Source organism: Cavia porcellus, unplaced genomic scaffold (assembly GCF_034190915.1).
Source record: "Cavia porcellus strain 051 isolate PalLab524CR breed Dunkin Hartley unplaced genomic scaffold, mCavPor4.1 scaffold_26, whole genome shotgun sequence".
NCBI classification, from domain to species: Eukaryota; Metazoa; Chordata; class Mammalia; order Rodentia; family Caviidae; genus Cavia; species Cavia porcellus.
This window is the reverse complement of record NW_026947509.1, coordinates 46,224,880-46,248,854: the sequence shown is the minus strand read 5'-3', so window position 1 is coordinate 46,248,854 and position 23,975 is coordinate 46,224,880. Positions and strand designations below refer to the sequence as shown.

Sequence of the window (23,975 nt, the reverse complement as noted above, 5' to 3'; positions counted from 1 at the left end):
GATTTTGCTTATTAATTTTTGAGGGTTGGTGTTGGAATCAGATTTTGCAGTTTTCACGATGTTGCTTTCTCTGACACCTGACATTTTCTTGTTGCATCGTTTATTCATTCATTCAAACATACACACACTGGGCTCTGTGAGGTTCCTATCATCTGCTGGTGAGTGAAACCATAATGTTCTGGACTGAGGAAATGTATAGAGGAGACTGAAGTGGAAGGGCAGAAGCCAATAAAGCCGAGAAGTGAACGTGTATTTATGAATGGAGCAGAGGCAAAGAACAATGTTATGATGGAGGACAAAGTGGGGAACTGCAAAGCGGCCAAGTCACCGGGGGTGTAAGCTGGAGGAACCAGTGCAGGACGCCTTGCACCCCATCTCTTGGTAGCGCACACAGCTTTCTGGTTTGGTAGGAATCTGCAACCTTCCCTCAAAGCCACTCTCTTCTAACCTGTTGGATGCAACAGGAAAGCCTAATTAATGAATTTATTAGGAGAGTCGCAACTTGCCCCGAGGCGCACTCTCGGGTCCCACCAGTGCTGCTTTAGGAGAGCTCTCTTCACTGAGTAATGTCTTAGACAAGGAGGCTGCAAAAAAGTGAGCTGGTCCCGGTGTGTTCCGAGGGACGATCCGCAATTACAAACACCCCTTGGTGTTGGAAGCAGCAGGGAGGAGACCCTGCAGCGCAAACCGTCGCTTTCACGGGATAGGTACTAAAAACTGCCTGAGAACACAAAAGCCAGTAGCCCAGGTCCGGCCTGGCCGCCCGGTCTCCCGCGGGAGAGCCGCGTTCTCGGCGGCCGGGAACCTTGTGTGCCCGGGTCTGGCTGCCGGGCGGCGCGCAGGGAAGCTTTTCAGCGTGGGACCGCGAGACGCCGCTTGTAAACAGAGCCGGGTGGGTGGTCGGATGCGCTGTGGCGGCTGAGCAGGTGGAAGCGCTGGCGGCCTCCAGGAAGCCCGCAGGCCCCGCAGGTGAGGGGGACGGGCCGCCGGGGAGCACCTGCCGGCTTCCGGCCGGCCGGGGGGCGGGGAGGGAATGGGGACGGTGACAGCGTCGTGCGGGTCCCAGAGGCGCCCTGAGGCAGCGGCGACGGTGCCATTTCTCCCCTGCGGGGTGTTGTGTGGAGACCGCAGTGCCTCGCAACGGGCAGCGAGCGGCGGCCACGGGCTGCGTCGTGGGCTCGTTTTGGGGAACCAGGTAAATCGAGAGTAGAACGTATGGTGGCCGCGAGGGTGGTCCTGCGCCGGGCGCCGTCGTCGTCCCCTCCCCAGGTGGCGGAGCTGCAGCTCAGCCCAGCACCCGGGACCCGTGGTGTTGTCTGCGTTGCCCGCTTTAAATGTATGGCAGATGACATCACATGACCGGGACAGGCGTGGGTGGGCCTGGTATGAGAGAATCACTAAGCTGGAAAATCAAGACAAGGACGTCTCAGACCCATCCCTTCAGTAAAATAAACTGCTACGGAGATAGGCAATCGGGTGACAAATCGAGACTGGCCACTATGCACACCTTGCAGAGCAAAGCAAGTTTGAATTTACTAGGTTAAACCTAGTCATGCCGTTATAAACTTATTTGGAAGGTTTTTCAGCCGCAGACTTTGGAAGGAGAGAGAAACATCTGGGTATTTTGTTGTTCCAAATTTCAGTAATCATTGTGAATCATGGTTTGTGTTTAATTAGTTTGTTATAAAATATCACATGTACTTGATGTGCCTGTAAAATGCTAAGTAATTTTTGTTTCATTTGCTTGAAAGATATTCCTTAACTAAAACTTGACAGTGGTCCTTGGATGCTTAATAAAAGTATGTCATCTTGATTACAGAGCCTTTTAGGTAGAGGGTAAATACTAGGTTAATTATAGGAGAAAAGTGAAGTCATGCACCGAGAAATAATCTTAATGCCTGATAAGTGTGTCTTTCCCATAGTTTTTCATGATGTCATGGTTCTCAGCAAGAACTACAAAGCCAGGCTTGCAGAGTCTAAATTCCTGCTTGGCCGCTTCATCATATCGTCTTAGGCAGTTCACTCATCTTTGCTATGTTTCTCAGTCTGTGAAATGAGAACAATAACTATATTGACCTCAGAGATTTTTTATGAGGATTCAATATTTCTAAACAATATTTAGAAATGCTTAGAATAGTGCCTAGTATGTTGAAATGACTAGGTAATTTTTTTTTAACAAATACATCAAATAAAAATATACCAAATTTGAAAAGTCGAATGGTGATTACTGAGAACGGAGGGATGAGTTGTTTAGTGGGTATAGAGTTTCAGTTTTACAGGTGAAGAGTCTTCTCGGGACTTGCACACCCACGGGGAAAGTACTTAATGGAATGGGTCACTTAAAAATGATTAAGGCAGTAAACTTAATGTCACGTGTATTTTACCCTAATTAAAAATGTAAAACAGCAGTGTTAACAAAGTTACATACTCAGAATCTTTGTCCGTAACATCTTGTCTACAGTTGCTTTTGCCATTGGGAATAGATAGCTTCTAGCAGTCACCAGGAAGATACATTTATTCATCATGGAATTGAGATTTATAATAAATTATGAGAAATGAAACTTAATATTGTGGCAGACACAGTTCTAAAAATGCCCTTCCACCAGGATTGTTTGCCCTAATCCCTAGAATTTGTGCATAGAGTAAGACAGCACTCCCTGGACTGTGTTATACTGTGGTACAGTTGAATTTAAAATGGGAGATTATCTTGGTGGACCTAATTGATCACAGGTACCTATGATAAGAAATCAGTGATTTGAAGGCTGACAAGATTTAGAGCGTTGCTGTTTTAAAGGTGGACGGGTACCACTGAGAAGGAACTTACTGCCTCAAGCAATTTGAAGGCCTCTCATTACTGAGCATGACAACTGGGATAGAAATGGGAATCTCAGCCCAAATCCCTGGAACTGGATTCTGTCGATAGTCTAGATGAGCTTGGAACAGGATTCGTCACCAGAGGCCAGCCAGATCTTAATTTCAGCCTCACAAGATTGACCTGGGAAACTCAGATTTCTGGCCTTGAGTATGATGAGATGATAAATTGGTGGTGTTTGAAGCTACTTGGGATGTGGAGATTTGTTTTGCAGTGATAGGAAACTAATACAGACCACCTCATCAGGGCCGACGATTAGAAATAGATGGAATAATCTGGGTCCTGACTGTCCTGAAGGCCCGGATGTTAAAGACTTGGTCCCCAGGGTCTCAATGTTGGGAGATAGTGAAACTTTTGAGAGGTGGGGCATCTTTGTGTCAGGGGTGAGCCCTGTAAGGTGTTGGGAGACTTAAGCTCTTTGTTTGCTCTCTTTTTGCTCCCTGACTAGTGATAAAAGTAGTTTTCATCCACTGTGCACTTGGCTGTGATGTGCATCCTTGCCACAGGGCCAAGTAGGAGCTAAGTGATCATAAACCTCCAAAACTGTGAGCCAAAATAAACCTTTTCTCTTTATAAGTTGATTATCTCAAGTATTTCGTGATAGTGACAGACAACTATCACACTATCCATAGAAAAGAAAATCAAATGATGAGTAAACTATCAGTGCATTCTTTACATTAGTCAAATGACAGCTAAAACAATAACAAGGTACCAGTTTTTCAGCTCTGTAACATACATTTCTAAAACTTCCGATTCTTACCAAGCATGGTGGAGCACATCTGTAATCTCAGTACTAGCGTGGCTAAAGCAGGAGGACTGCTATAATTTTGAGACCAGCCTGAGCTACATAGTAAATTCAAGCCAGTCTAAACTCACCCCAACCTCCCAGTAAATAGATGTTCTAATTCTCTGTATGAGTCAGCATGCAGTGGAATAGACAATTTTAAATGTTATGAAAAGCACACAATTGTTATAACCTTTCAGAGAAGTACAGTACATTGGTTAAATGTATAAAAAGCCTCAATAATGTTTCTACCCTGTGACCCAGTCATTCATTTTCTGGGAATCTATCCAAAAGAACTTATGAGAAGTATTTGAAAGGTTAGTGTTCAAAGATGTTCAGTATAACCTTGTTTAGAAAGGTGTTGTAAATAACCAAAATGCCCAGTAACGGGGAAACAGTTAAATTATGGTGCCATTGAAAGACAGGGTGTTAAACAGGCATTAAAAGGGTGCTTATAGAGAATCCCATAGAGGGGAAATGTAGTGGCAGTTATTGCTACACGGAGGAGAACACACTAGAGAACTGCACATACAGGCCATCTCATATAGGACTGGAAAGGGCCAAAGAGGCAACGCAGGGCGCTGCTTTTCCCAGTGGAGGATGGATTAGTATTGCTTATTTTTCCTTTTTTCTATAGTCTCAAAATGTTAAACAGTGTCTTTCTGGTATTTTCTTGTAATCACAAATATTAAAGGATGTCAACATTGTGGAGAACACAATGAATCTGAAACATTTTACTAATTTTGCATTGCTATCTCTGTTGTAATAATGAAGACAAAAAATTCATAAATATGTGGCCAAAATTTTTCTTACACAGGGAGGAAACAATAAATCATAGTGGAAAGATAAAAAATTAAGCTGGGTTGTATCTCCCATGAGGTAATCATTGAGAGCTTGATGATGCAACAAGCCCCGAACATCATTACAGAAGTAACAGGAGGTGTGTGGTGGTGGGTTTCTCACAGATCAGATTTAGGCTTTGGGTCTTAGACTTAGATTTAGGCTTTTGGGTCATGCAAGTGAAAAGTAAAGAACTGTGAAGAATATGTAATCATTGCCAGAGAGACAGACAGACAAACAGACAGAGTCAAGGACAGGACGAGGAAAACCAAACTGGACCAAGGCCAATGAGTCTGTTAAAAATATCCAAGAGAGACCTAACATGCCCTAATTCTAGTCTTATGTTGGGTGTAGCCTTTTGAATTTAAGTCATTTACATATTTCAGAAGCAAACAGATAGATGGCTGCTTCTTTCATTATCCTTTCAGAGACCTAATTTTAACAGGAACCTGGAAAGGGTTAGGTCATTTGGGCAGAACTTGGGAGGATCCTCCAGCTCTAGGCAGTTCCAGCACTGCTAGCTATGGCTGGTCCTATCTGCACCTCCCATCGGCTCCCTTACTTGGCCCTGTGTGCCCATAGCCCTAGCACAGAACGCTGTCCTGCTCCAGCGGCTGCTAGCTAATGCTGATTTTGCTGCCTGGGAAATGTTATCCTACGAAAGAAAAGGTGTTGATTTATTTTTAAAGAGTAAATTTGGTATTTAGTTCATAAAGGGCTGAACTACTTTCCAGTCTCTGGTGCAAGACAAGTGATGTAGAGAACTAAGTAATGAGTGGGAGTAGGATAAAAATCACCACCAGCAGTAAAGTCCGCACACTATTTGCTGTTATTTAATTGGCCACTGTGCATCGTATCAAACACAGAAAGCTCCACATAATTTACCTTCCTGCTGACAGTAAGCAGGTGACACTTTATTTGGTCCATGAGTGTAAGCAAGATGGTAACATGAGATAGGAGTAAGAACCAGTCAGAATATAGAGTTGTTGAGCTGTGAGGCATGCTTTTTCACTTATATTTTGTTTTTCAGATGCTTATTAATTGTTAATATCACATTTATGAATATGGGAGAGATTTATTCATGTGTCCATGATTACAATTGTCACCAATTTGCAGTTCACTACAAACTGAGCTGCTCTGCTGTACACTATCCAGTTTTTTTGCGGACGTCTGGCTGAGAAACTGTTCAATATTCAGCCCACTCTGTGGTCTGTAGATGTGGTTATAAATGTTGACTTTCATTCACAAAGCAGGGACCATGGTAAAGGTTATGGATTATTAGAAATGTAGCCAGTAGTGGGTTGCTTTTTGGTACTGGGATTCAGACTTGGGACCTTGTGCTTGCCAGGCAGGTGCTTGTGTTGCTGAGCTATATTCCCGGATCTGTCAGTAGTGGTCATACCCCAGGAAATTAGCTGCCTGATCTTCCACATGTTCTGGGATCGTTTTACTAGCTTTCAACTCTTCCAGGACAGTTTATCTTCTGCCTTCAGGGATCCTTTCCTTTATTCGATTCAACAGGGAAGGGTTGAGCACTTGTCTCAGGTCATGGCTGTGTGTTTAGTGCCGGGAATACTGTGCAGCCTTGACCAGCACAGGCGCCTGTCCTTGCCTTGGTGCAGGTCACTGTTTGGGGAGACAGACAAGTAAACAGGTCCTTTTAAAATAGCAGGAGGCTACAGTGGAGGAGATTGGGCTGTGAGGGAGTATTAGCAGGCTATTCAAATGGAGCTGGGAGGTCAGAAGGGGGATTTCTCAGGGAAGTCCTGGAAGCTGAGTGGGGATTAGTTTGGGACAGTTGGTACTTGAGACAGGGCAGTGGGTGAGGATGATGGTGGTTTTTAAAAAGAGGTATTCCAGGTAGAGGAAACAGAATGGTGAAGAAAGCTTGTGGAAAATTCTAGTTTCTGTGAATTTTTGAGGCAGGTGACAGAGTGGGTTGCAGTAGGGGTGAGAGGGATGAGGTGGAGAGTGAGGTTCTAGAGGTTCCCCCAGGAGGAAAGGGGCCCGAGGTGATGTGAAGGCGTGCGTGTTTCATCCAAAGGGCATCAGTTTTAAGTTCAGTAAGCCACTTTACTGCTTTAAGGCACATGAGTCAGAGGAGATCAGATGGAAGGGAAGAAGTGGTATGGTGATGCCAGAGTTAGGCTGTCGCAATGGAGAGAGATGGACAGATTTGGCAGATATTATGAAGTTCAGTTGATATGACTTGATGATTTGGAGTGACTGTGGCAGAGGGGGCTGGGAAGGTCCAGGTCAGTACTGTCTGCAGGATAGCACTGCCTTCACTCTGGGGGCCCCTGTGAGGAGGGTAAGGCTGTTTGAGGGTAAGATGAGTTTGGTTTTGTGCACATTAAGAACTAGGGGACAAACAGAACAGTCGCCTATAGGATGCAGGATCAGGACAATTATCTGTTCCTCATGTACAACATAGAATCTGAAGCCATCAGAAAGAAGATCACTCAGCAGGCAGAACTAGAGAGAGGGTTATAGGACACACAGGGACTGACTGATGATGGTGCCCAGGGAAGGCGGGAAGGGAACACCAGCAGGGGCCACATTGGGGATTCGTGGCAGCAGAGCTTAGTGGCTCACACTGTTGAGCGCTTGGTCATGTGCTGTGCACAGAAACTGTTGGTGACTTTTGTCTGCACGGTTTCAGCTGGGGCAAAACCTCTGGGGGGAGAATGCACGGGTGGAGGGAAATGGCGTCCGAAAGTGTGGAGAATGAGCTCCTTGTAGGAACTCAGATGAGAGTGAGGGTGAGAACTCTACCCTTCCTATCAAGGAAGTTGGGGAGTGAAAGAGGGCTTCATTCGTGGATTTGTCTTTGAGAAAAACTTGTCCTTTTTAAGTATCCAACACTTGTGCTGCTTTGAATGGCTCCCTCCATCTGGAGACCACCGGAAAACCTGATGTGGAGCTGCTCCTGCTGCCTTCAGCAGTGTGGGAGGGACCGTGTGCAGTTTAAAACCCTGTGTCAGATCTCCCTAAAATGATGGCACTGCCTACCTTCTCCACCAGGTGGGTGGTTTAAATGGGAAGATAAGCTGGGCGTGGCGGCATACACCTATCACCCTAGCACCCAGGAAACTGAGACAGGAGGGTTGCTGCAAGTTTGAGGCCAGATACATAATGAGTTGAAGGGCAGCCTGAACTATACAGTGAGACCCTGTCTGCAAAAAATAGTGATCAAAGAGAGGGCAGTGGCCTCTTCCTTGGTAACAGACAGCTTTGCCGTCCTGTATCCTTCCTCAGCGTTCATAAAGCACTGTGTTATGTATGTGACTTGCACTCCACAACCTCCTTTGAAAAGAAGGCAAGCATCTTTATTTCCTCTGCAACACAGAGAAAGTCACTGAAATTCAGGCGTCAGTGGCATGCCTACAACCGTACTGTTGGTAGTGGTACACGGAAGACTGGGGCTGAGGTCTGACCCAGATCTTGTGATCCAGGAAGTCACTGAAGGATTAGGGATGGGGTCTGTATTTTCACTGTGGTGTGGTAATATAAAACCTGAGCACCTATCATCTTTCAGTAGGTTTAAAATAAGGCTGAAGGTCATGGATTGATTTTGTTATTTTGTGTAAACCCATAAATACTGATAGCCCTCTTCCCTTGCCATTAAGTAGGCTTTGGATGACAGAGGCAATTAATTTGAACTTGCTTTCATTGTTAAAATGTGTTTTGATATCTATAGTAACATCTCATTTAAAAATACTTCTTTACTTTTTTTGACAGAAGTATTTGTTTGCAATTTTTTTAAGCAAACATTTTTACAAGTGTTTGTATTTATTGGCCAAATGAAAAATGATGTCTTAGGGAAACATTAGTAAAAGGTTTGGGCAATTAAGACTATGTAAACATTTGCAAAAGCACTTGTTTGGCCTAAATGAAGTCACAGTTATTATAGCCTTGCAAACATTCCAAGTAATGTGTCCAAGGTCACAAAAAGAATTGAGGTTAGCTATTTAGTTAGAGAACAACCTTTTACTCTGTTTGTTCAGGGACTTCTCATTTATCATTCCATTAGAGAACTTGCAATAACAGGGGTAGTATAGATATTTTCTGGTTTTTTTTTTTTTTTTTTTTTTTTTGTACGTTAAGTAGCAACTATTTCCCAGGGTACAAAGGTAATATTTGTTCATTAATTCTCTGAGTTGTGGGATTAACAAATAGAAACATTTAAAAATAAATAAAAATTTAAAAACTAATTAAATTAGCTGGTATTTGGCACTAAAATTGGAAGCACTATGTATGTGAAATGTTAGCATATTATTTCAGAATAATTTGCTTTGAGTTGATACATGGAACCATGTGTGTATTTTGTAGCTTTTTCACTCATTGGTCATATTGCCTTGGAAAATTTCCTTCATCTTTTTAATCTCAGTTTCCTAGTCAGAAAGTGATGGTAATAATAGCACCTCTCTAGAAGGATCGTTTTAAGGATTTAACAATGTAATGCAGATATAAGTTCTAACATAATGTCTGCTCTTTAGTAAGCACTACATAAATATTAGCTATCTATTATTTAATCTTAGTCTTGGCTTAAGAATTATAAGAACTAGGGCCAGGGATGTAGCTCAGTGGTGTAAGTGCCTGCCTGGCAAGTGCAAGGTCCTGAGTTCGATCCCCGGTACCGCAAAAAAAAAAAAAAAAAAAAAAAAAGAATTATAAGAACTGCTGGGCATGGTGGCATACAGCTCTAATCCCAGCACAGGGGAGGCTGAGGCAAGAGGATTGAGATGAGTTTGGGGCCAACCTGGGTTACATAGTGAGCTCAAGGCCAGCCTGAAATACAAATTGAGACCCTATCACAAAAAAAAAAAAAAAAAAAAAAAAAAGGGAAAAGAAAAGAGAAATGTCAGCTCAGATTTGGGGGATGAGAATGTGGACTCTACTATTCTTATCCTTTGTGCTTCTTACACTTTCCCTCTGTCCTTTGTAATATATATTTTTTTCTGACTTTCATGTCTTACACAATTGAGTAACAAAGCCTCAGTCTGTTATTTTGCCTTATCTCCCAGTTATCTTTGAGGGTCAGACACAGTGTTTTGTCTGCCTTTGCCAGCCTTGCCTGCTTCCGGCCGGCCTGACTGTGTCAGGGGCTGATTGGTAGCCAAGGTCATTGTTGCGGATTGAGCCCAAAAGGTAGGGAGGGGTCACAAAGCAGTCTGTCACTACTATGTCAAACCAGAATGCAGTCCCCTTTTGCTTTGACCTGACTGATCATTGGTCTTTGCAGTTTGGGGTGTCATTTAACAGAGACCCAGCTTCACTTTTTAGCAAGCAGGTGCAGCTGGGAGAGAAGAAAATCTAGTTAATTGCCGCTCAGGTGGTTTACCTTGAGCTCCCGCCCGCAGGAACTGGTTTTGTGACTGTGTGGTGGTTTTGAAAGCAGCCACGGTGACCTAAGGAGTAATTCAGCAAGGAGGAAGTTACTTATTTCCCAAGACAAACAGTGCTGCCCGGCACACACTTTCTGTGAGCCAGGAGTCCGTGGATCCCAGGGACCCAGCAGGCTGTGAGGCTGTCTGTGGGTGCAGAAAGCGCTCACTCTGCTGGGGCCAGGGCTGCTGGCACTGGAAGTTGACAGCTTAGTGCAGAAGCAGCATCCTCTGTAGATCAGGTATGATGGTTTCTGTTCTGTTTACTTCTTGTGTCTCTGATTTCTTTGTGAAATCATCTCTTGTATACACATCACTGTCATTTAATGAAATAATGGATTCCTTATTTGTAGTCCCATTACACTTTTTCTTTTTTGGTAGCGGGGATCAAACTTACAACCTTGCACTAGCCATATTCTTAGCCCCCCATTACACTTTTGTATACTTTCAGAAAGGCGCTTTTTACACTTGGGTTTTGTTTTTTGTTGTTGTTTTTGTTTGTTTGTCTTTTGCCTGCTACCTGTTAAGCACTTCAAGGGCAAAAGCTGTCTTCTGTGTTCCTAGCATCGAAAGTAGTACAGTATCTAGGTGCCTGATTGGTCTTTGGTAATTATTTGTTGAGTACAAATGGTGGTACAGCTAGGAATCAGCTGGCTTCTAGTGGAACAGTATTTGTTTCCGGTTTCGCAAGGGCGGTTCACATACAGTCTCTGCATCCATGTAAGTGGGGCAGGCACTGACACAGTTCTCTTTTTCCAAACCAGGGGGGCCCAGGGGCAGAGGGTTTGCCTCACTTGCTGGCTGTCAGTCAGCATGGAAGGTAGTGCTGGGACTTGGACTCCTTCCTGGTATCCGAAGTCTGTGTTTTGCCCGTGTACCACCTCTCTCCCACTGAACAAGTGCGGTGCTTAGTATCTGCTTAGTCTCTGAGGGCTCATAGGTTGGCTTTAGCCAACTCACTTCTTTTTTATGGCCTCACCAGAAGGGCGCCTGTGAGATTTAAGGTGACTTAAATGTAATTGAACTTGGGTGGCCCACAGCGCTTGGTAATTAGACGGGCATTTCAGGAACTTCTGTTTTCTTGCTCTGGGATAGACAGTAGAGTCATGTTTGTCCCTCTTTCATCATCTCTGAAATAAGTCTTACCCTTCACTAGCCCCTCTCTTGAGATTACACGGTTATTTAGTAAGAAGCTCATCAAGCACTTTGTAAACCCAAACTCCTAAACCATGCTTGTGAAAAATGAGTGTTCTCAGTAAAACCAGTTGATTGTCCCACAAGTTAACCCAGTTTGAGTTTTGTAAGAAAGGTGAATGAAACTCAGACCTGGATCAGGTTTGGAAGCAAAGCCCCATTTTTGTATTGCAAGTAGAAGATTCTGTTGATGATACCTTCAAATCTGCAGCCACTTCCCTCACTCTTCTCTTTGGGCTGGCCTGCAAGACCAGGTCCCTGGAGCCCTCATTTTGTCCCTTGTTGCAGGCCCGTCCCATGTCCAGCCCTCCTACTCAGTGCTATCTACACATGCGAGCCGGCTCTTGCAGGCTGAGAAGAGACTAAGGCCTAACACTTGGGGGAAGGAGGAGACTGGTACTGGGGATCATACTTAGGGCCTTTCACTTGCCAGGCAGGCTCTGTGCCACTGACCCAGTCTTAACACTGTCCCTGACCCAGTCCTAACATTTTACAGTAGGAGTTTTTTCACTTTCACCTCGGGCCTTTTGTGAAGATAAGTGGTTCCTTTGTCTTTTAGTCACCATTCCCTAACAATGAGGCAAATGGAGATGGAAAACAAAGGGGGCATTTTTTCTATTCTTGTGGGGATTGAACTTACAGCTTTGGTACTGAGATATATCCCACCTGTTTTTTATTTTGAGACTGTCTTGCTAAATTGCTGAGTCACTCAAACTGGGTTCCAATTTGTGATCCTCCTGTCTCAGCCTCCCAGAGCATTGGGATTATATGCACACACCACCATGCCCAAAAGAGCCTACATTTTTAGACACTTGCATAGCTGGAATTTGAGTGTTGTCTCTTGTTTCTAAGGGCAGGCCATATTGGAATGCTGGTGGTTTTCTGAGAATGAACTTCACAAACAGAAGCTTCAGTTTTCCAATTCCGTGGTTTACACAGGGATATGACAACATAGCTGCTTTTGGTAGCAAAGCAGTCCGAAACTTGAAGTGCTGGGCTTATATTTAGCTTGGTTTCTGGGTAAACATCTTGGGGCATCAAATGTCTTAAAGATTTTGCAGGTCAAAGAAAGCTTGCAGCAGAAGTGGGCCTCAAAGAGGTGGTTGAATTCCCTTCAGTTGATAGAATTGGGGGGAGGGGAACTCAGTGATAACTGTCAGCAAAGGCTTGAGGTTGGAAAAGCATGAAATTTGAGCTGTAGCATTCAGGTTTGGAGGAAAAAAGGTGTGAACAGAAAAGAAGTACAAAGTTGGCAGGTGAGCTGAGTGGCGGCTGCGGAAGGCCTGTATTTATCAGGTGAAAGAGCTGAACCTGGTTGTCAGTGGTAGCTCCGTGAAAAGGTTTCATTTGTTTTCTTTGATTTCTAGAACAGTGCCCAGCCCGTAGTGGAATGGAGTATGATTTGAAATAACAGTGACTAATTTTGCCATAAAGTAGGCAAGGTAGAAAAATCCTACCCATAGTTAGGAACGTAGGGTTAGAGGTCAGGTTTGAGATTGAGACTGGTTGAGACTGGATGTAAAAACTTGGGCAGCATGAATGCAGATAATTGCTGTATTGAAATTCCTGGTATGATTTAACTGACTTAGGGAGACGGGATAGCTGCAGCCAGAAAGAGCTCAGGAAATGTCCACAGTTACTGAGGAGATCAGGAAGATAGAGAGGAAGATGGAGACTGAGACTAAATGGGCAGAAATAAGAGGAATGCTGCTGTAGTGAAGGTTTGTATGGAGAGTAATTACCTACAGGGCACATAATTTATAGTAGTATTTTATGCTAGTCACCCAGAGTCAAACACAAGAAGTGCAGGAAATCTGTCTACACACTAAAGACCTAAGTTTTGGCCGAGGGCCTGGATCCCTTGCCAATAACCTGAATGAGTTCAGCTGAAGACCTAGAGCCCAGACAAATGCCTCCTATGAGTCCAACTGGAGGCGAGAGCCCACAACAATGACTCACACAAGTCTGTCCCCTGGGCCTGCGGTGGGAAGGCCCAAAGGTCAACAGTGGAAGCTAGAAAGTCTGTGCTGGGGGGTGAAGGATTTGTGCTAGTAGGTTGAAGGTTCTACACTGGAACCAAGAAGTGATGCTTAAAATAAGGGCCAGGGCTGCCCCCAAAAGTGCCATAGCCACTCTCAGTGATGACAAGGTCCTGAGCTCCTCTGACAATGAGAACAGCAAAGTTCATATTACGAAGCTAGCAAGACAGAGCCTCTCCAGGAGAACCAACAACTCCAAACAAAACAATGCTTAGGAGAACCCGCAACACTACTCTTCCTCTCCATTTCTTTTTATGCTGGCAACAGTCCTCAGGTGGACCCTCTACACTCAGCACCACATTGATTAAGTATCACATTGCTTCTGTGAAACCTGAAGGATGACTAAGGAGCATAGTGGAGCACAGTCATTGGGAAGTAGAAGGACGTGCTCATAATGAGAAACGGGACAAGGGGGTGTGGGGAGGAGGGAGAAGGAAGGGTAAGGGAAAAGTGGCAACAAAGCTTTTGTGGGGGAAGAGGGGTTGAAGGGAGGGGAAGGGAATGGGGAAGAAAAAAAGAATTAAGATATATTATGTGGGGCTGGGGATTTAGCTCAGCGGCATAAAGCGCCTGCCTTGCAAGCAGGCAGTCGTGAGTTCGATCCCTGGTACCGATAAAAACGAAAAAGACCAAAAAAAAAAAAAAAAAAAAGATATATTATGTACAGTACAAATTCCCCATGATGAATGTTATTATGTATTAAAAATGTGTGCTAATAAAGAAATAAAGATAAAAAGGGTGTAGTGCTGCCAGGTGTGGTGGTACATGCCAGAGATCCCAGCTCTCAGGAGGTTGAGGCAGGAGGTTGAGGCTAACCTGGGCTACGTAGTGAGACTCTGTCTCAACTCTCCTCCCAGAAGAGACAAAAAAACAACAGTGCCCAGGAAATCCTGAAACCTGGAAGGAGATTTTCCTGGGGAAGGAGCTGTTTAGCAGTGTCACGAGGGTCTGGAAACCAGGAGTTGCTCTCTAGAGGGACCGTCTCTCTTGAGACCTGTGAGAGAACAAGTGGGGTGGAGGGGGCTTTGCACCGGCTTGGCTCGCCAGGCGGAAAGGGCAGAGCAGTTCTTTCCTCCGCATCCTCATCGTACTTGCTGCCTTTTGCCCTTCTTCCTCCTCCTGTTATTCCTCTTGCTCTCCTGCTTTCCTTCCTGCACCCTCCTCCTGTCCCTTTGGTTCCTCCTCTTCCTTTTTCTTCTCTCCTTCGATAGTATTTATTGCCGTTTACTTTTGGAGCTATATTTAAGGGAAAGCCAGGTATGGTAGCGCAGGATTGTAATCCATTGCTACTCTCCTATTATGTTGTTTTGAAATTTTATTTTTTTCTCTTTAAAGTAAAATTAAATTTAAAAATTCCCTCCAAGCCTGTGAAAACAGGTTTCCACCTGGGTTTCTAGCTGTCCATCTCATTTGGAAGCCTGGGGCTCTTTTCCTGAGGCCCGTTCTGGCACCGTTTCCTGATTATCTGATTGTGGCTTGCTCATCAGTATATTTATACTGTCTTTATGATAAAGCACCATAAAAAACATAACCTCCTGATCCAGAAAGGTCACTCCACACGAGGCAGAGCCTCTTCTGGTGAATTCATTACACTCTGTCCCTTGTGGACAGTATTCAGTCGGCCACAGTGTAACCAAAGTGAAGAACATGTAGGCCCACTTTTTGTGCTACCGGCCATTCTTGTGATTGCACTGCCTTTAAGTTCTGAAAATAGAAGCAGGTTGTCCTGGGTGTCTTGGGCATTGCGTTTTGCTTTGCAGCTGAGCTGTTTCTAAAGCTGTGTGGTCCCAGACACCCGCAACACTTGTTAAATTCTGACTTCAAGTCATCTGGCCGGGTGGGAGGAGCCAGTGCCTCGAATTCCAGCTCCGGAAAATACAGCATCTCCGTGTGGGCTGGCCTAGTGTTATTACTCATATCTGCTTCTGCCTCTGTGTGGGAGGACTGCAGGATTCATCCTGTTAATTGGCCTTGCTTAATGAGGATGTAAACAGTAGATTGCCTTGTCAGAAAATAGCAATACACTGATTCGTTATCTTACTACATTTTGATGCACCGTAGGGTTCTTTGGTTGGAACTCTTTTATTACCACATGGACAAATGGACCTCAGTTTCTCAGTTGGTATTAAATAGAAGTGCCTCCTTTTACAGAAAGGGTATCCTATGTAAATACAAGAGGAAATGTCCGGAGGTCACTGAGTTTGACTGAACAGTAGTTGGTTGCTGACCTTATCTTCATGGGGCTGATGGATCTTCCTTGGAGATATCAGGAGCCCATGGTGTTAAATAGGTGAGGTCCAGTGGAGCGTTCCATCATTATCTAGAGGCTCATATTTTTAAAGCCCTGTGGGAACAGCCACTTAGGAATGATCCACATGCAAAACAGTTTGCTATTAGCATCTTTATGGGGCCTCCCAATGTGTGGTTAAACCAGATTCAGAGCACAGTTCTAGTTAGCTCCTGGCTTCCCCTTTGCTTTCTGCTTTGTGCTGGGCATAGCGCGCTGCACCCACACCAAGGTTCACTGTCAGTAGGAGGAGCCCCTTATAGTTTGACCTGTCTGAATGTTGTTATTTTTTATTAGTGGATTCTAAACAAAATGAGGAAAGCTACTAAGAGGCACTCAACCAGAGAAATGCAACTCTAAGGTCAACAGAACCCAAGGAAAAGATGAAATTCCAGGCAGAGTAAGGTTGGACCATGGAGCCCAAGAGGACCAAAAGGCCAAGGTCGTGCAGGAGGGGAAGTGAGACTGCGGGCAGGTAGTTTAGGGCCCAGAGTGGCGTGGGAAGGACTTGGCTGGTCGTTCCAGTACTCTGTGGCAAACCCAGAGTGCTAGGACATCTCACACAAACAGCAAAGATTCCCCAGACTGCATCGCATGGTGGCCTTAAACAGCAGCATGGCACTGAGGAGGTGGCCAGATCACGAAGATCTCTGGGTATCGTGCAAAGGAATAACAGCACCTTTGTTCAGCACTGTGTTTAGCACCTCTGTGTGCCTGTGCCAGCTGCCATTCTGTGGTGTGTATTTGGGATATCTCAATGGAGATCACTCAAAGCAAACATGCATTATCTGGGCTCAGACCTTCTATTTCAGTGAGGAGAGAGAAACAGTAAACATTGAAGAAGTCACTAAATGAAGTGGCGTGTTAGAAGATGGGAAGTGCTGGGGGGAAAAGGGCTCCTCAAGTAGAGGGCCGAGGGTCACACCAACAGTAGCTAAGCCACGCTGTACCTGTGATGTGACACAATGAGAATGGCACTTCCTACCTGGAAGTTTTTCTCCCCACAACATACAGCTCTGGTCTAATGCAGAGGAAAGCACCAAATAAAACCCATGTGAGGGACATTCAGAAAATACCTTACTAGTATTCTTCAACCTGTTAAGAGCGTCAGAAAACAAGCAAAACCAGAAGAGGTAAAGAGGCAGGATTACTAAGTATGGTATCCTGTAGGAGCCCAGAAAAGAGACAGGAGGGAAAAATTAAGGAAATCTGAATAAATATGGCTTTAGTTAATAATACTAATGTATCAATATTGATTCTTTTACTTTCGTTTTTCTTTTTCTTGGTACCAGAAATCAAACTCACAACATCTTGCTTACCAGGCAGTCACTGTATTGCTGAGTTATATCCCTGCCCCCTTTTATTGTTATAAATGTGCCATGCTAATGTAAGATACTCGAAAGCAGAAACTTAGTGTAAAATACACTGCATTTGTAATGACTTTGAAGATCTAAAACTAACTTAAAATGAAGTTTATTGGAAAAAGAAGAGATTAAGAGTCCATGGTGGAGACCTGTGTTCTAATTTTAAATAGTGTGGTTGGGTGAGGTCACATTGAGAAAGGAGCACAAACATTCAGGTGGAACCAAAGCCCAAAGATGAGAAGGAGCAGATCTGTTTGTTTGGCACCAGAACCATGGTGCCCCTGAGACCTCCTAAGCCCTCCCAGCTGCAGCCTCAGTGTCTTCTTGTGTGAAAGGTTGGGGTTAAAAGATGATTTCAGAGGTTGCTTCCTTGTCCGACATTCTGTGATTTTATTTTTAATTTTATTTGTTTGGTTTTTGAGACAGAGTCTCACTGTGTAGTCCAGGCTGGCCTTGAGTCTGCTATGATTGCTTCAGCCTCCTAAGTGGTGGGATTACAGGTGTGTACCACCATACTTGGCTGTTCTGTGGTTTTAGACCATATGGGACCAAAGTGCTATACAAGCCAGCAGCACTGGCCATCAGTGTTTATGTCTTTTTAACCAGCCTACAAGTGCTCAAGCAGAGAACATAAAAAGTATACTCCTGGGCATTTTGATTAAAACAAGAACCATTTTGGATGTACTTACCTGCTCTCTCTAGCATGGTTTAGAGACAGAATTTGAAGCAGTGGGTAAGAAGAGGAAGTACTGTAATCTTAGATTAATTTAGTACTCTGTACCTTGGTGCCTCTTCCATAAAATGGGGTGCCGGGTGGTATGTGTGTGTGTGTGTGGGGGGGGTTCCAGGGAATCCAGAGCCTCACAAATCCTTAGGCAAGTACCCCACCACAAAGCTACATCTCCAGCTCTATTTTCTTTTGAGTCAGGGTCTACTGAGCTGCCCAGCTTGGCCTTGAGTTTACAATCTTCCTGCCTCAGCCTGCAGAGTGGCTAGGATTATGCTGTGTACCACCATGCCCAGCCTGTGACAGGTATTTACCCTTTGCTAATGTTTGAATTTTCACAAAAGAACTAAAAGTTATAAGATTTCCTATGTGTTTCTTTTTCTGAGTCTTTTGCACAGACGCAATTGAAAAAGTTTCAAGTTTTGGAATTATTAGTAAAACCTTGTTACACAATTCAAAAGACTAAAGCCTTCACTTTAGACATGGGGGGAAAATTAGCAAAACTATTTGAAGCTAATTTTATGAAGTACTAACATAATAAATATCAAAATACATAATGACAGACAAATTTAAAATTACCGCTTCACAAGGGAAGAGGCTAACCAGTTTCTGTGAACCACATACCCTTGTTATGTCTAAAATGAAGGTCTGTATATACTACTTCACACATTAAGCAGTGTTAATTGATGCTGTTAATTGAATTGTAATTGTGTAATGACCTAAGTAGTAAAAATTAGTTACCTATCAAACTTTTGAAGGTTTTGAAAAGAAAGCATGTCCATCTGTCTTTGCAGCAATGTATAACGATGCTATTAATTGTGTAGTTTTACCTAAAAGCTGGGGGGGGGGCGGGGGAGATACCTGTGATGGGGCGAAAGATTCAGCTCAGCTGCACAGCACCTACTTGGCAAGCATGAGGTCGTGAGTTCAGTCCTCAGTATCAAAAAAACAACAATAACAGAAAACAAACAAAAAAAAACCTTTTCCTAGCTGGTGTTTTTTGTTTTGTTTTTGTTTTTGGCTAAAGATACACAGGGTTATGTGACTGTTAGGCACTTGAAATATGGCTAGTATGACTAAGGAACTTTGATTTTACTAAATTGTAATTTAAATAGCCATATATGGCCAGTGTCTAATGTATTAGACTGCTAATTGTCAAGATCAACCATAATTTGGTATTTATTTCCCAGAAAGAATGAATTAGGCTCATAGAGGATTCTTTCTACCCAGGCAGAACTGTAAGGTTTAAGACTCCAGGTCTAGAGAAAAGGAAGAGATAAACTATAGCTTGCGATTCAGGCTCTTAGCTGTACCCTAGAATAGATCACTACTCTGAGGCCAGACCTGGATGTCTGGAGGAATTTGGAGCCTGGAGCTTCCCCAGAAGACTGGAAGAATTTTGGAGTCCGGAATCATCTTAAGCATGGTGTGGTCTAACCCAAGGAAGCACCAGCACAGTGTTTTAGAGCTCCTTCACTGTCTCCCCTTTACACCTGTAAGCCCAGTAGATCATCGGTGCTTTCAAGGTGTGGGAAAAGACTCAGACTATGCCTTCAGACTAAGTGGGATACAGGGCTAGCCAGAGGCCCTCATCTCTTTTCCATACTATTCTAGGTCACGTATCAGAGTTGGCCAGGGCAGTCTTTTCACAACTGCTCTCAGAGGCTGCTCTGTGTGGGTAGAAGCTGTTGACCCTCTCTCCCTTGTCAGGAGCCCTGCCCCCACTGTATAAGTGCTCGTGTGCAGGGGGAGTGGGCTGCTCCTGACAGTACCTCTTCTGTGTGTGCGTTGTCTCCCTTGTGCATACTGTTGCGGAAGAGACAAAGATGGGAGGTAACTGGGAAGATTTGTGTGCTGCAGAGCATGGCGAACCATGTTCCAATGTTGTCCTGTTTCTTTTCTTCCAGGAAATTGAGGATTGATGTGGCCTCGGTTTGACAAGAACTACCTTGCTGTTTTCACTGAAGAATAAGCTCAAAGGAACATTTGTCTTTCCATGGTTCTGTTACTAGCAAATATTTTCAGTGCCCAGGAAAACACAATCCACTGTTACATTTGACCTGCTCTAGGTAGCCCAACAAAGGTTCCTCTCCACTCTTTCCGCAGCTGTATTGCACAATCACCTGTCGTTGTTGGGTGAATGTTGGTGAAGGCCTTCCCTGCACCATCTTGAGAGGCGTAAGCCTCTTGGAACCTGTGACATGGAAGCTTTGGAAGTGGATGATATCAGCCCAGCCTTAGAGGTTACTGAGGATTTCTTTAGTACTTTTGACAGTAAGCTAGAAAAGGCTGTGCAGCATGCAGAGGTTTATAGGATTCAGGAAGTCCCTGAACTGGTGGGGCAGGAGGTACTCAGTAATATAACAGACAATAGTGCCATGAGAACCACTGCCTCCCTGGGCAAAGGGAGCATGATTTGGGAGCACTGTAAGAGCAGGCTCTTAGAAACCAATGCTCAGGATGTCTTTCCTGCCAAAGAACAGTTTGTGATCCAGAGAGGCACAACCCCAGATAATCTATCCTGGATGGAACAAAAAGAAACATCAACGTTTAATTTTTTCAATATCTGTCAGCGTCGGAGGGACAGACCTCGTTCTGTGAATGACTTACTGGATGAGACCTCTACTTTCAAGCCAGGGCATGCTCGATCAAGATCAGATGTTACCCAAGCAGACTGGCGAGTTGTTCTCAAAACCATGCCTTTGCAGCAACAGCAGCAGCCCTCTCTTCAGGGTCCTCACGTCACCAGGCCCTCGTTCCTGTTGTCCTCACCACGTAAAGTAGAAGATGCTCTAGGAAATACTGGTATGTTTTCATTTTTATCTGAACTCCTTTGAATACTTGTTAATTTTTCCCATTTATCTTTTGTCAACCTCAAGGGAACATTACTTTCCAATATCCACATCGGGCTTTATTCACTTAAACTCTGCCTTTTGTTTACTTCACTTTACCCTGCCTGAAGTCAACAGTCTCGTCTTCTCGAGATATTTAATGAAAAAGCAACCATGCTTAATTCTCTCTTGCTAATCTTGTATGTTAGAATCAGAATATTTTCACATTTATGCATTTTCCTTTGGGCATTGTGTGATATGGCTTATTCACATCAGTAGATTTATTGGAGCACACATTGGGCTTAGCTGTGTGTTATGCTGGATTTAGTGATACATGAAGACATGCGCCTGCCCTGTAGAGCTTTCTCATCTAACTGAAGGGATTGGAACCTAATGACTCGGGAAGCTTTGTGAGGGAGTTTTATTTTAGTCTATATACGAGTGAGTGGCAATGGCTATAAGAGCAGAAGACACTGTCAGGAAGGACCTGTCAGGGGATGTAGAATTTGAGCTGGACCTTGAAGGACGCAGTAGTTCAGAAGACAGAGAAGACAGGAACATGGTGTGAACCAAGGTGAGGAGAAGCAGTAGAGCATTTGCCTAGTTTGAAAGTGGAAGTGCAGCGTATTTTCACATACAATTAAAAAGTCTTCTTTTAAAAATTCTTTTTGTCCTCCATTTAAATTCGTAGCTTGTAGTTTCTAGTCTACTCTCGTAGGTGCTCACCATTTTATGTGACGTGTAATTAATGGTGGTGACCATGGGAGAGAAAGGACAAGGACATCACGGAGCAAGGACATGGTGACTGATTAGATATTAGGAGGCAGACAAGTTGCTGTGGCCCATTTCTGGCAGACTGATAAGTTTACTTTTGAACTGTTTAAGGCCATATACAAATAGGTGTACTCTTTGATTAGCAAATAACCTCTGAACTTTACTTTGTGCCTTGTTTCTTAGATTTCATAGAATTTTATCACTAAAGGCACCTGAACCATTTTAAATCCCTAGTATAATCCAAATTAGAATGTCATATTTCAGCTTTTTTTTGTATCTTGTTTAGGTTGAAAATTCAAGAACCACACTTTAATGAACTTTTCTTTTGAGTATTAGAAAAACCGTGGTCATTCTTTTGTAATTCTCAATTTAAAATAAAATTTAATACTAATTTATGTTGAAATATAAAGTGAGTAGTTTGTTTGTTTGTTTGGGGTTTTTTTGATCTTTTTGAGACAGGGTCTCTCTATGCAGTTCAGGCTGGCCTTGAGCTCACTTTGTAGCCCAGGCTGGTCTCGAACTCACAATGATCCTCCTGCCTCAGCCTCCAGAGTGCTGGGATTATAGGCATGAGCCACCATGCCTGGCTTGTGGGTTTGTTTTTTGAAACAGGCTTGCCATGTAGTCCAGGCTGGCTTCAAGCTCACTGTGGAGCCCAAGCTGGCCTCACACTTGTGGCAGTCTTTCTGCCTCAGACTCCCTGAGTGCTGGTATTACAAGCATGTACCACAATGCCCAGCTAAGGTTAAGCAATATTTGGAAAAGTAGACTGTAACCTTGTCCTCATTCACGAGTCACACATCCTAATAGGAGTTAGGAAACTTGGGTAAAGGGTGTCTCAAGATTCTGACACCTTTTCTTTTTGGTATGCTCTGATGAAGAGGCAAAAATAAGTCATATTTTTATTGCTCACCTGGTAAAGGGCAGGACAAGCAATGGCCACTGTTCTTGGGCTGGGAGTAGAGAAGAGTTACAGATTCATGGCTGATTGCTGTCTCCCAGACTTTTGAAGAGAGATGTGTATGCATCCTACTCAGAAGCAACCAAGATCTTTGAATGGAGTTTACGGCAAAACCTTCAAAGTTAGCCACCTAAACTGAAGAAAGTGTGATTGTTTCTTCCATGAAATACACCAGAAGCAGAGATGTCTTGGCTAGAGCTGGAACTGAGGCCTCAGCAGATCCGGGTCAGGACAGCCACCTGGAGGATGTCTCTGCTGGACTGTTGTAGGCACTCAGTTCAGGAAGTCCCAGGACGACCTAGGATCCGCCCTTCTACCTCTCTTACTGTTCCTGCGACCTCCTAAAAGAAATAGTATTTACAAGGGCTTGTTTTGAAGAGATTGACTAGGCTTTGTACCTAGCTCTGTCATTCTCTTCCTGTGAGCTTTATTACTGCATGGTCTTATATTTTCTTCACTTGATAATTCATTTTTAATGCCTTCTCTGAGCTCACCTTGAATAGCTTACATTTATCAAGAGTGGTTCTTCTCTTCCTTGTCTATCTTTTCATCCTTTCCTACCCTCATACCCTTTCCTGACTTCCGTGAGAAGTGCAGAAGTCTTCTTGTTAGGAGGGATCTCTGCATCCTCTGTCTCTGTTGGTGACAAATACCTGGCTCTTGAGACTTACTGAGGTAAAGACTGCTTTGAGTACAAAGCAAGACAGGTTCTGAGGTAACCAGGGCAGTGGGTAGTAGGGCATAATAGTAGCTGTTTTGCTGAGAGGCAGGCCACACGAAGGCCGCCTGGTTAACCCAGCTTGCCTATTGGTTAAAAACAGTGACTCTAAATCTAGACACCTAAAGTTTCAGACCTATACCATTACTTACTAGCTATACAACACAGAGCAAATTTAACCTCTCCGTGGCTCCATTTTTTTTAAGCCATAAAATATGGGATATTTATTGAAGTAATATTTGCTTAAATTTCTTGTGAGCCCTAAATAAACATATGTAGGAAAAGTAGAGCACGCGAAGCAATCGCGCTAGACAAAGATCATTCCCTCCATTAACGTAGTGAAATACAGGAGGAGCGCAGAGCTGTGCACGCTTCTCTAGGAAACCACTGAATCTGCAGAAGGGAGGCAGTAACTTTTACTTCCACCTTGTCAAATGTCAGCCACACAGAAAGCTAAGTGAGGATGGGGGAGAAAAAAATGAGGGCTTCACTTTGCCTCGTGTTTTGGTTGTTTTTTTTTTTTGGAAACTTGTAGCTGAGTGTGGTGGTACACACTTGCAGTCTCAGCACTGAGGGAGACTGAAGCAAGAAGATCAAACGTTCCAGTCATCTGGGGCAACTTAACAACTTAGTGAGACCCTGTCTCAAAATAAAAAATGAAAAAGGGCTGCAGATGTAGCTCAGTGTGAAGACCTTGAATTCAATGCCCAATATTGAACACCCCCCCCCCCGAAAAAAACCCCAACAAAACCCTGAAAGCACTGTAGAAGCTGCATCACCTCAGACGTGGGCAGCCCTAGGCCAAATCCTTAAGAAGCCATGTTGCCTGTGCTAGTGGCCGAGGAGTGCTGCCACCTGGTTTTAGTGGACCCATAGGTATGGCTTGAATCCAGCCTAATTAGTGCCACCTGCATTTTTTTGAGATAAATGGATAGTAATGTCAAAAGGTTAGGTCAGACAATGATGTGAAGAATAGGTCTCAGGCAAGGTGGTAGCAGAGGTCATTATTTCTAAAGAACCTCAGGGTGGTTGGTGGAGTCCAAAACGTCCTCAGGGGCTGCTCCTTTCTCACCACTGTCCCAGCCTTTGCCTTTCCTGGGAAAGCTCGGTCCCTGGGAGCTAGACCTGGGCTGATTTCCCCTCCTAGCACTAATCATCTTAGCTCTATAAAGACATTCTCTTGACTAGTATCTGTGT

General features: G+C 44.0%; 1 protein-coding gene across 10 annotated transcripts in view; it reads left to right on the top strand.

Moving 5' to 3' along the window:
• The first annotated feature begins 715 nt into the window (after positions 1–715).
• Plekhm3 (pleckstrin homology domain containing M3) overlaps positions 716–23,975 on the top strand; it is a 175,320-nt gene continuing 152,060 nt past the window's right edge. For 2 of the 10 annotated variants that reach the window (XM_063237370.1, XM_063237371.1), the window contains exons 1-3: positions 719–969; positions 17,696–17,800; positions 19,402–20,299. In XM_063237370.1, coding sequence (XP_063093440.1) covers positions 19,696–20,299 — 604 coding nt within the window. In that variant the 5' untranslated portion in view covers positions 719–969; positions 17,696–17,800; positions 19,402–19,695. Of the gene's footprint in view, positions 970–1,030; positions 1,196–8,577; positions 10,126–17,695; positions 17,801–19,401; positions 20,300–23,975 lie in introns of those variants that run through there. The other 8 variants (XM_063237369.1, XM_013157567.3, XM_013157563.3 and 5 more) reach the window with 8 other exon arrangements.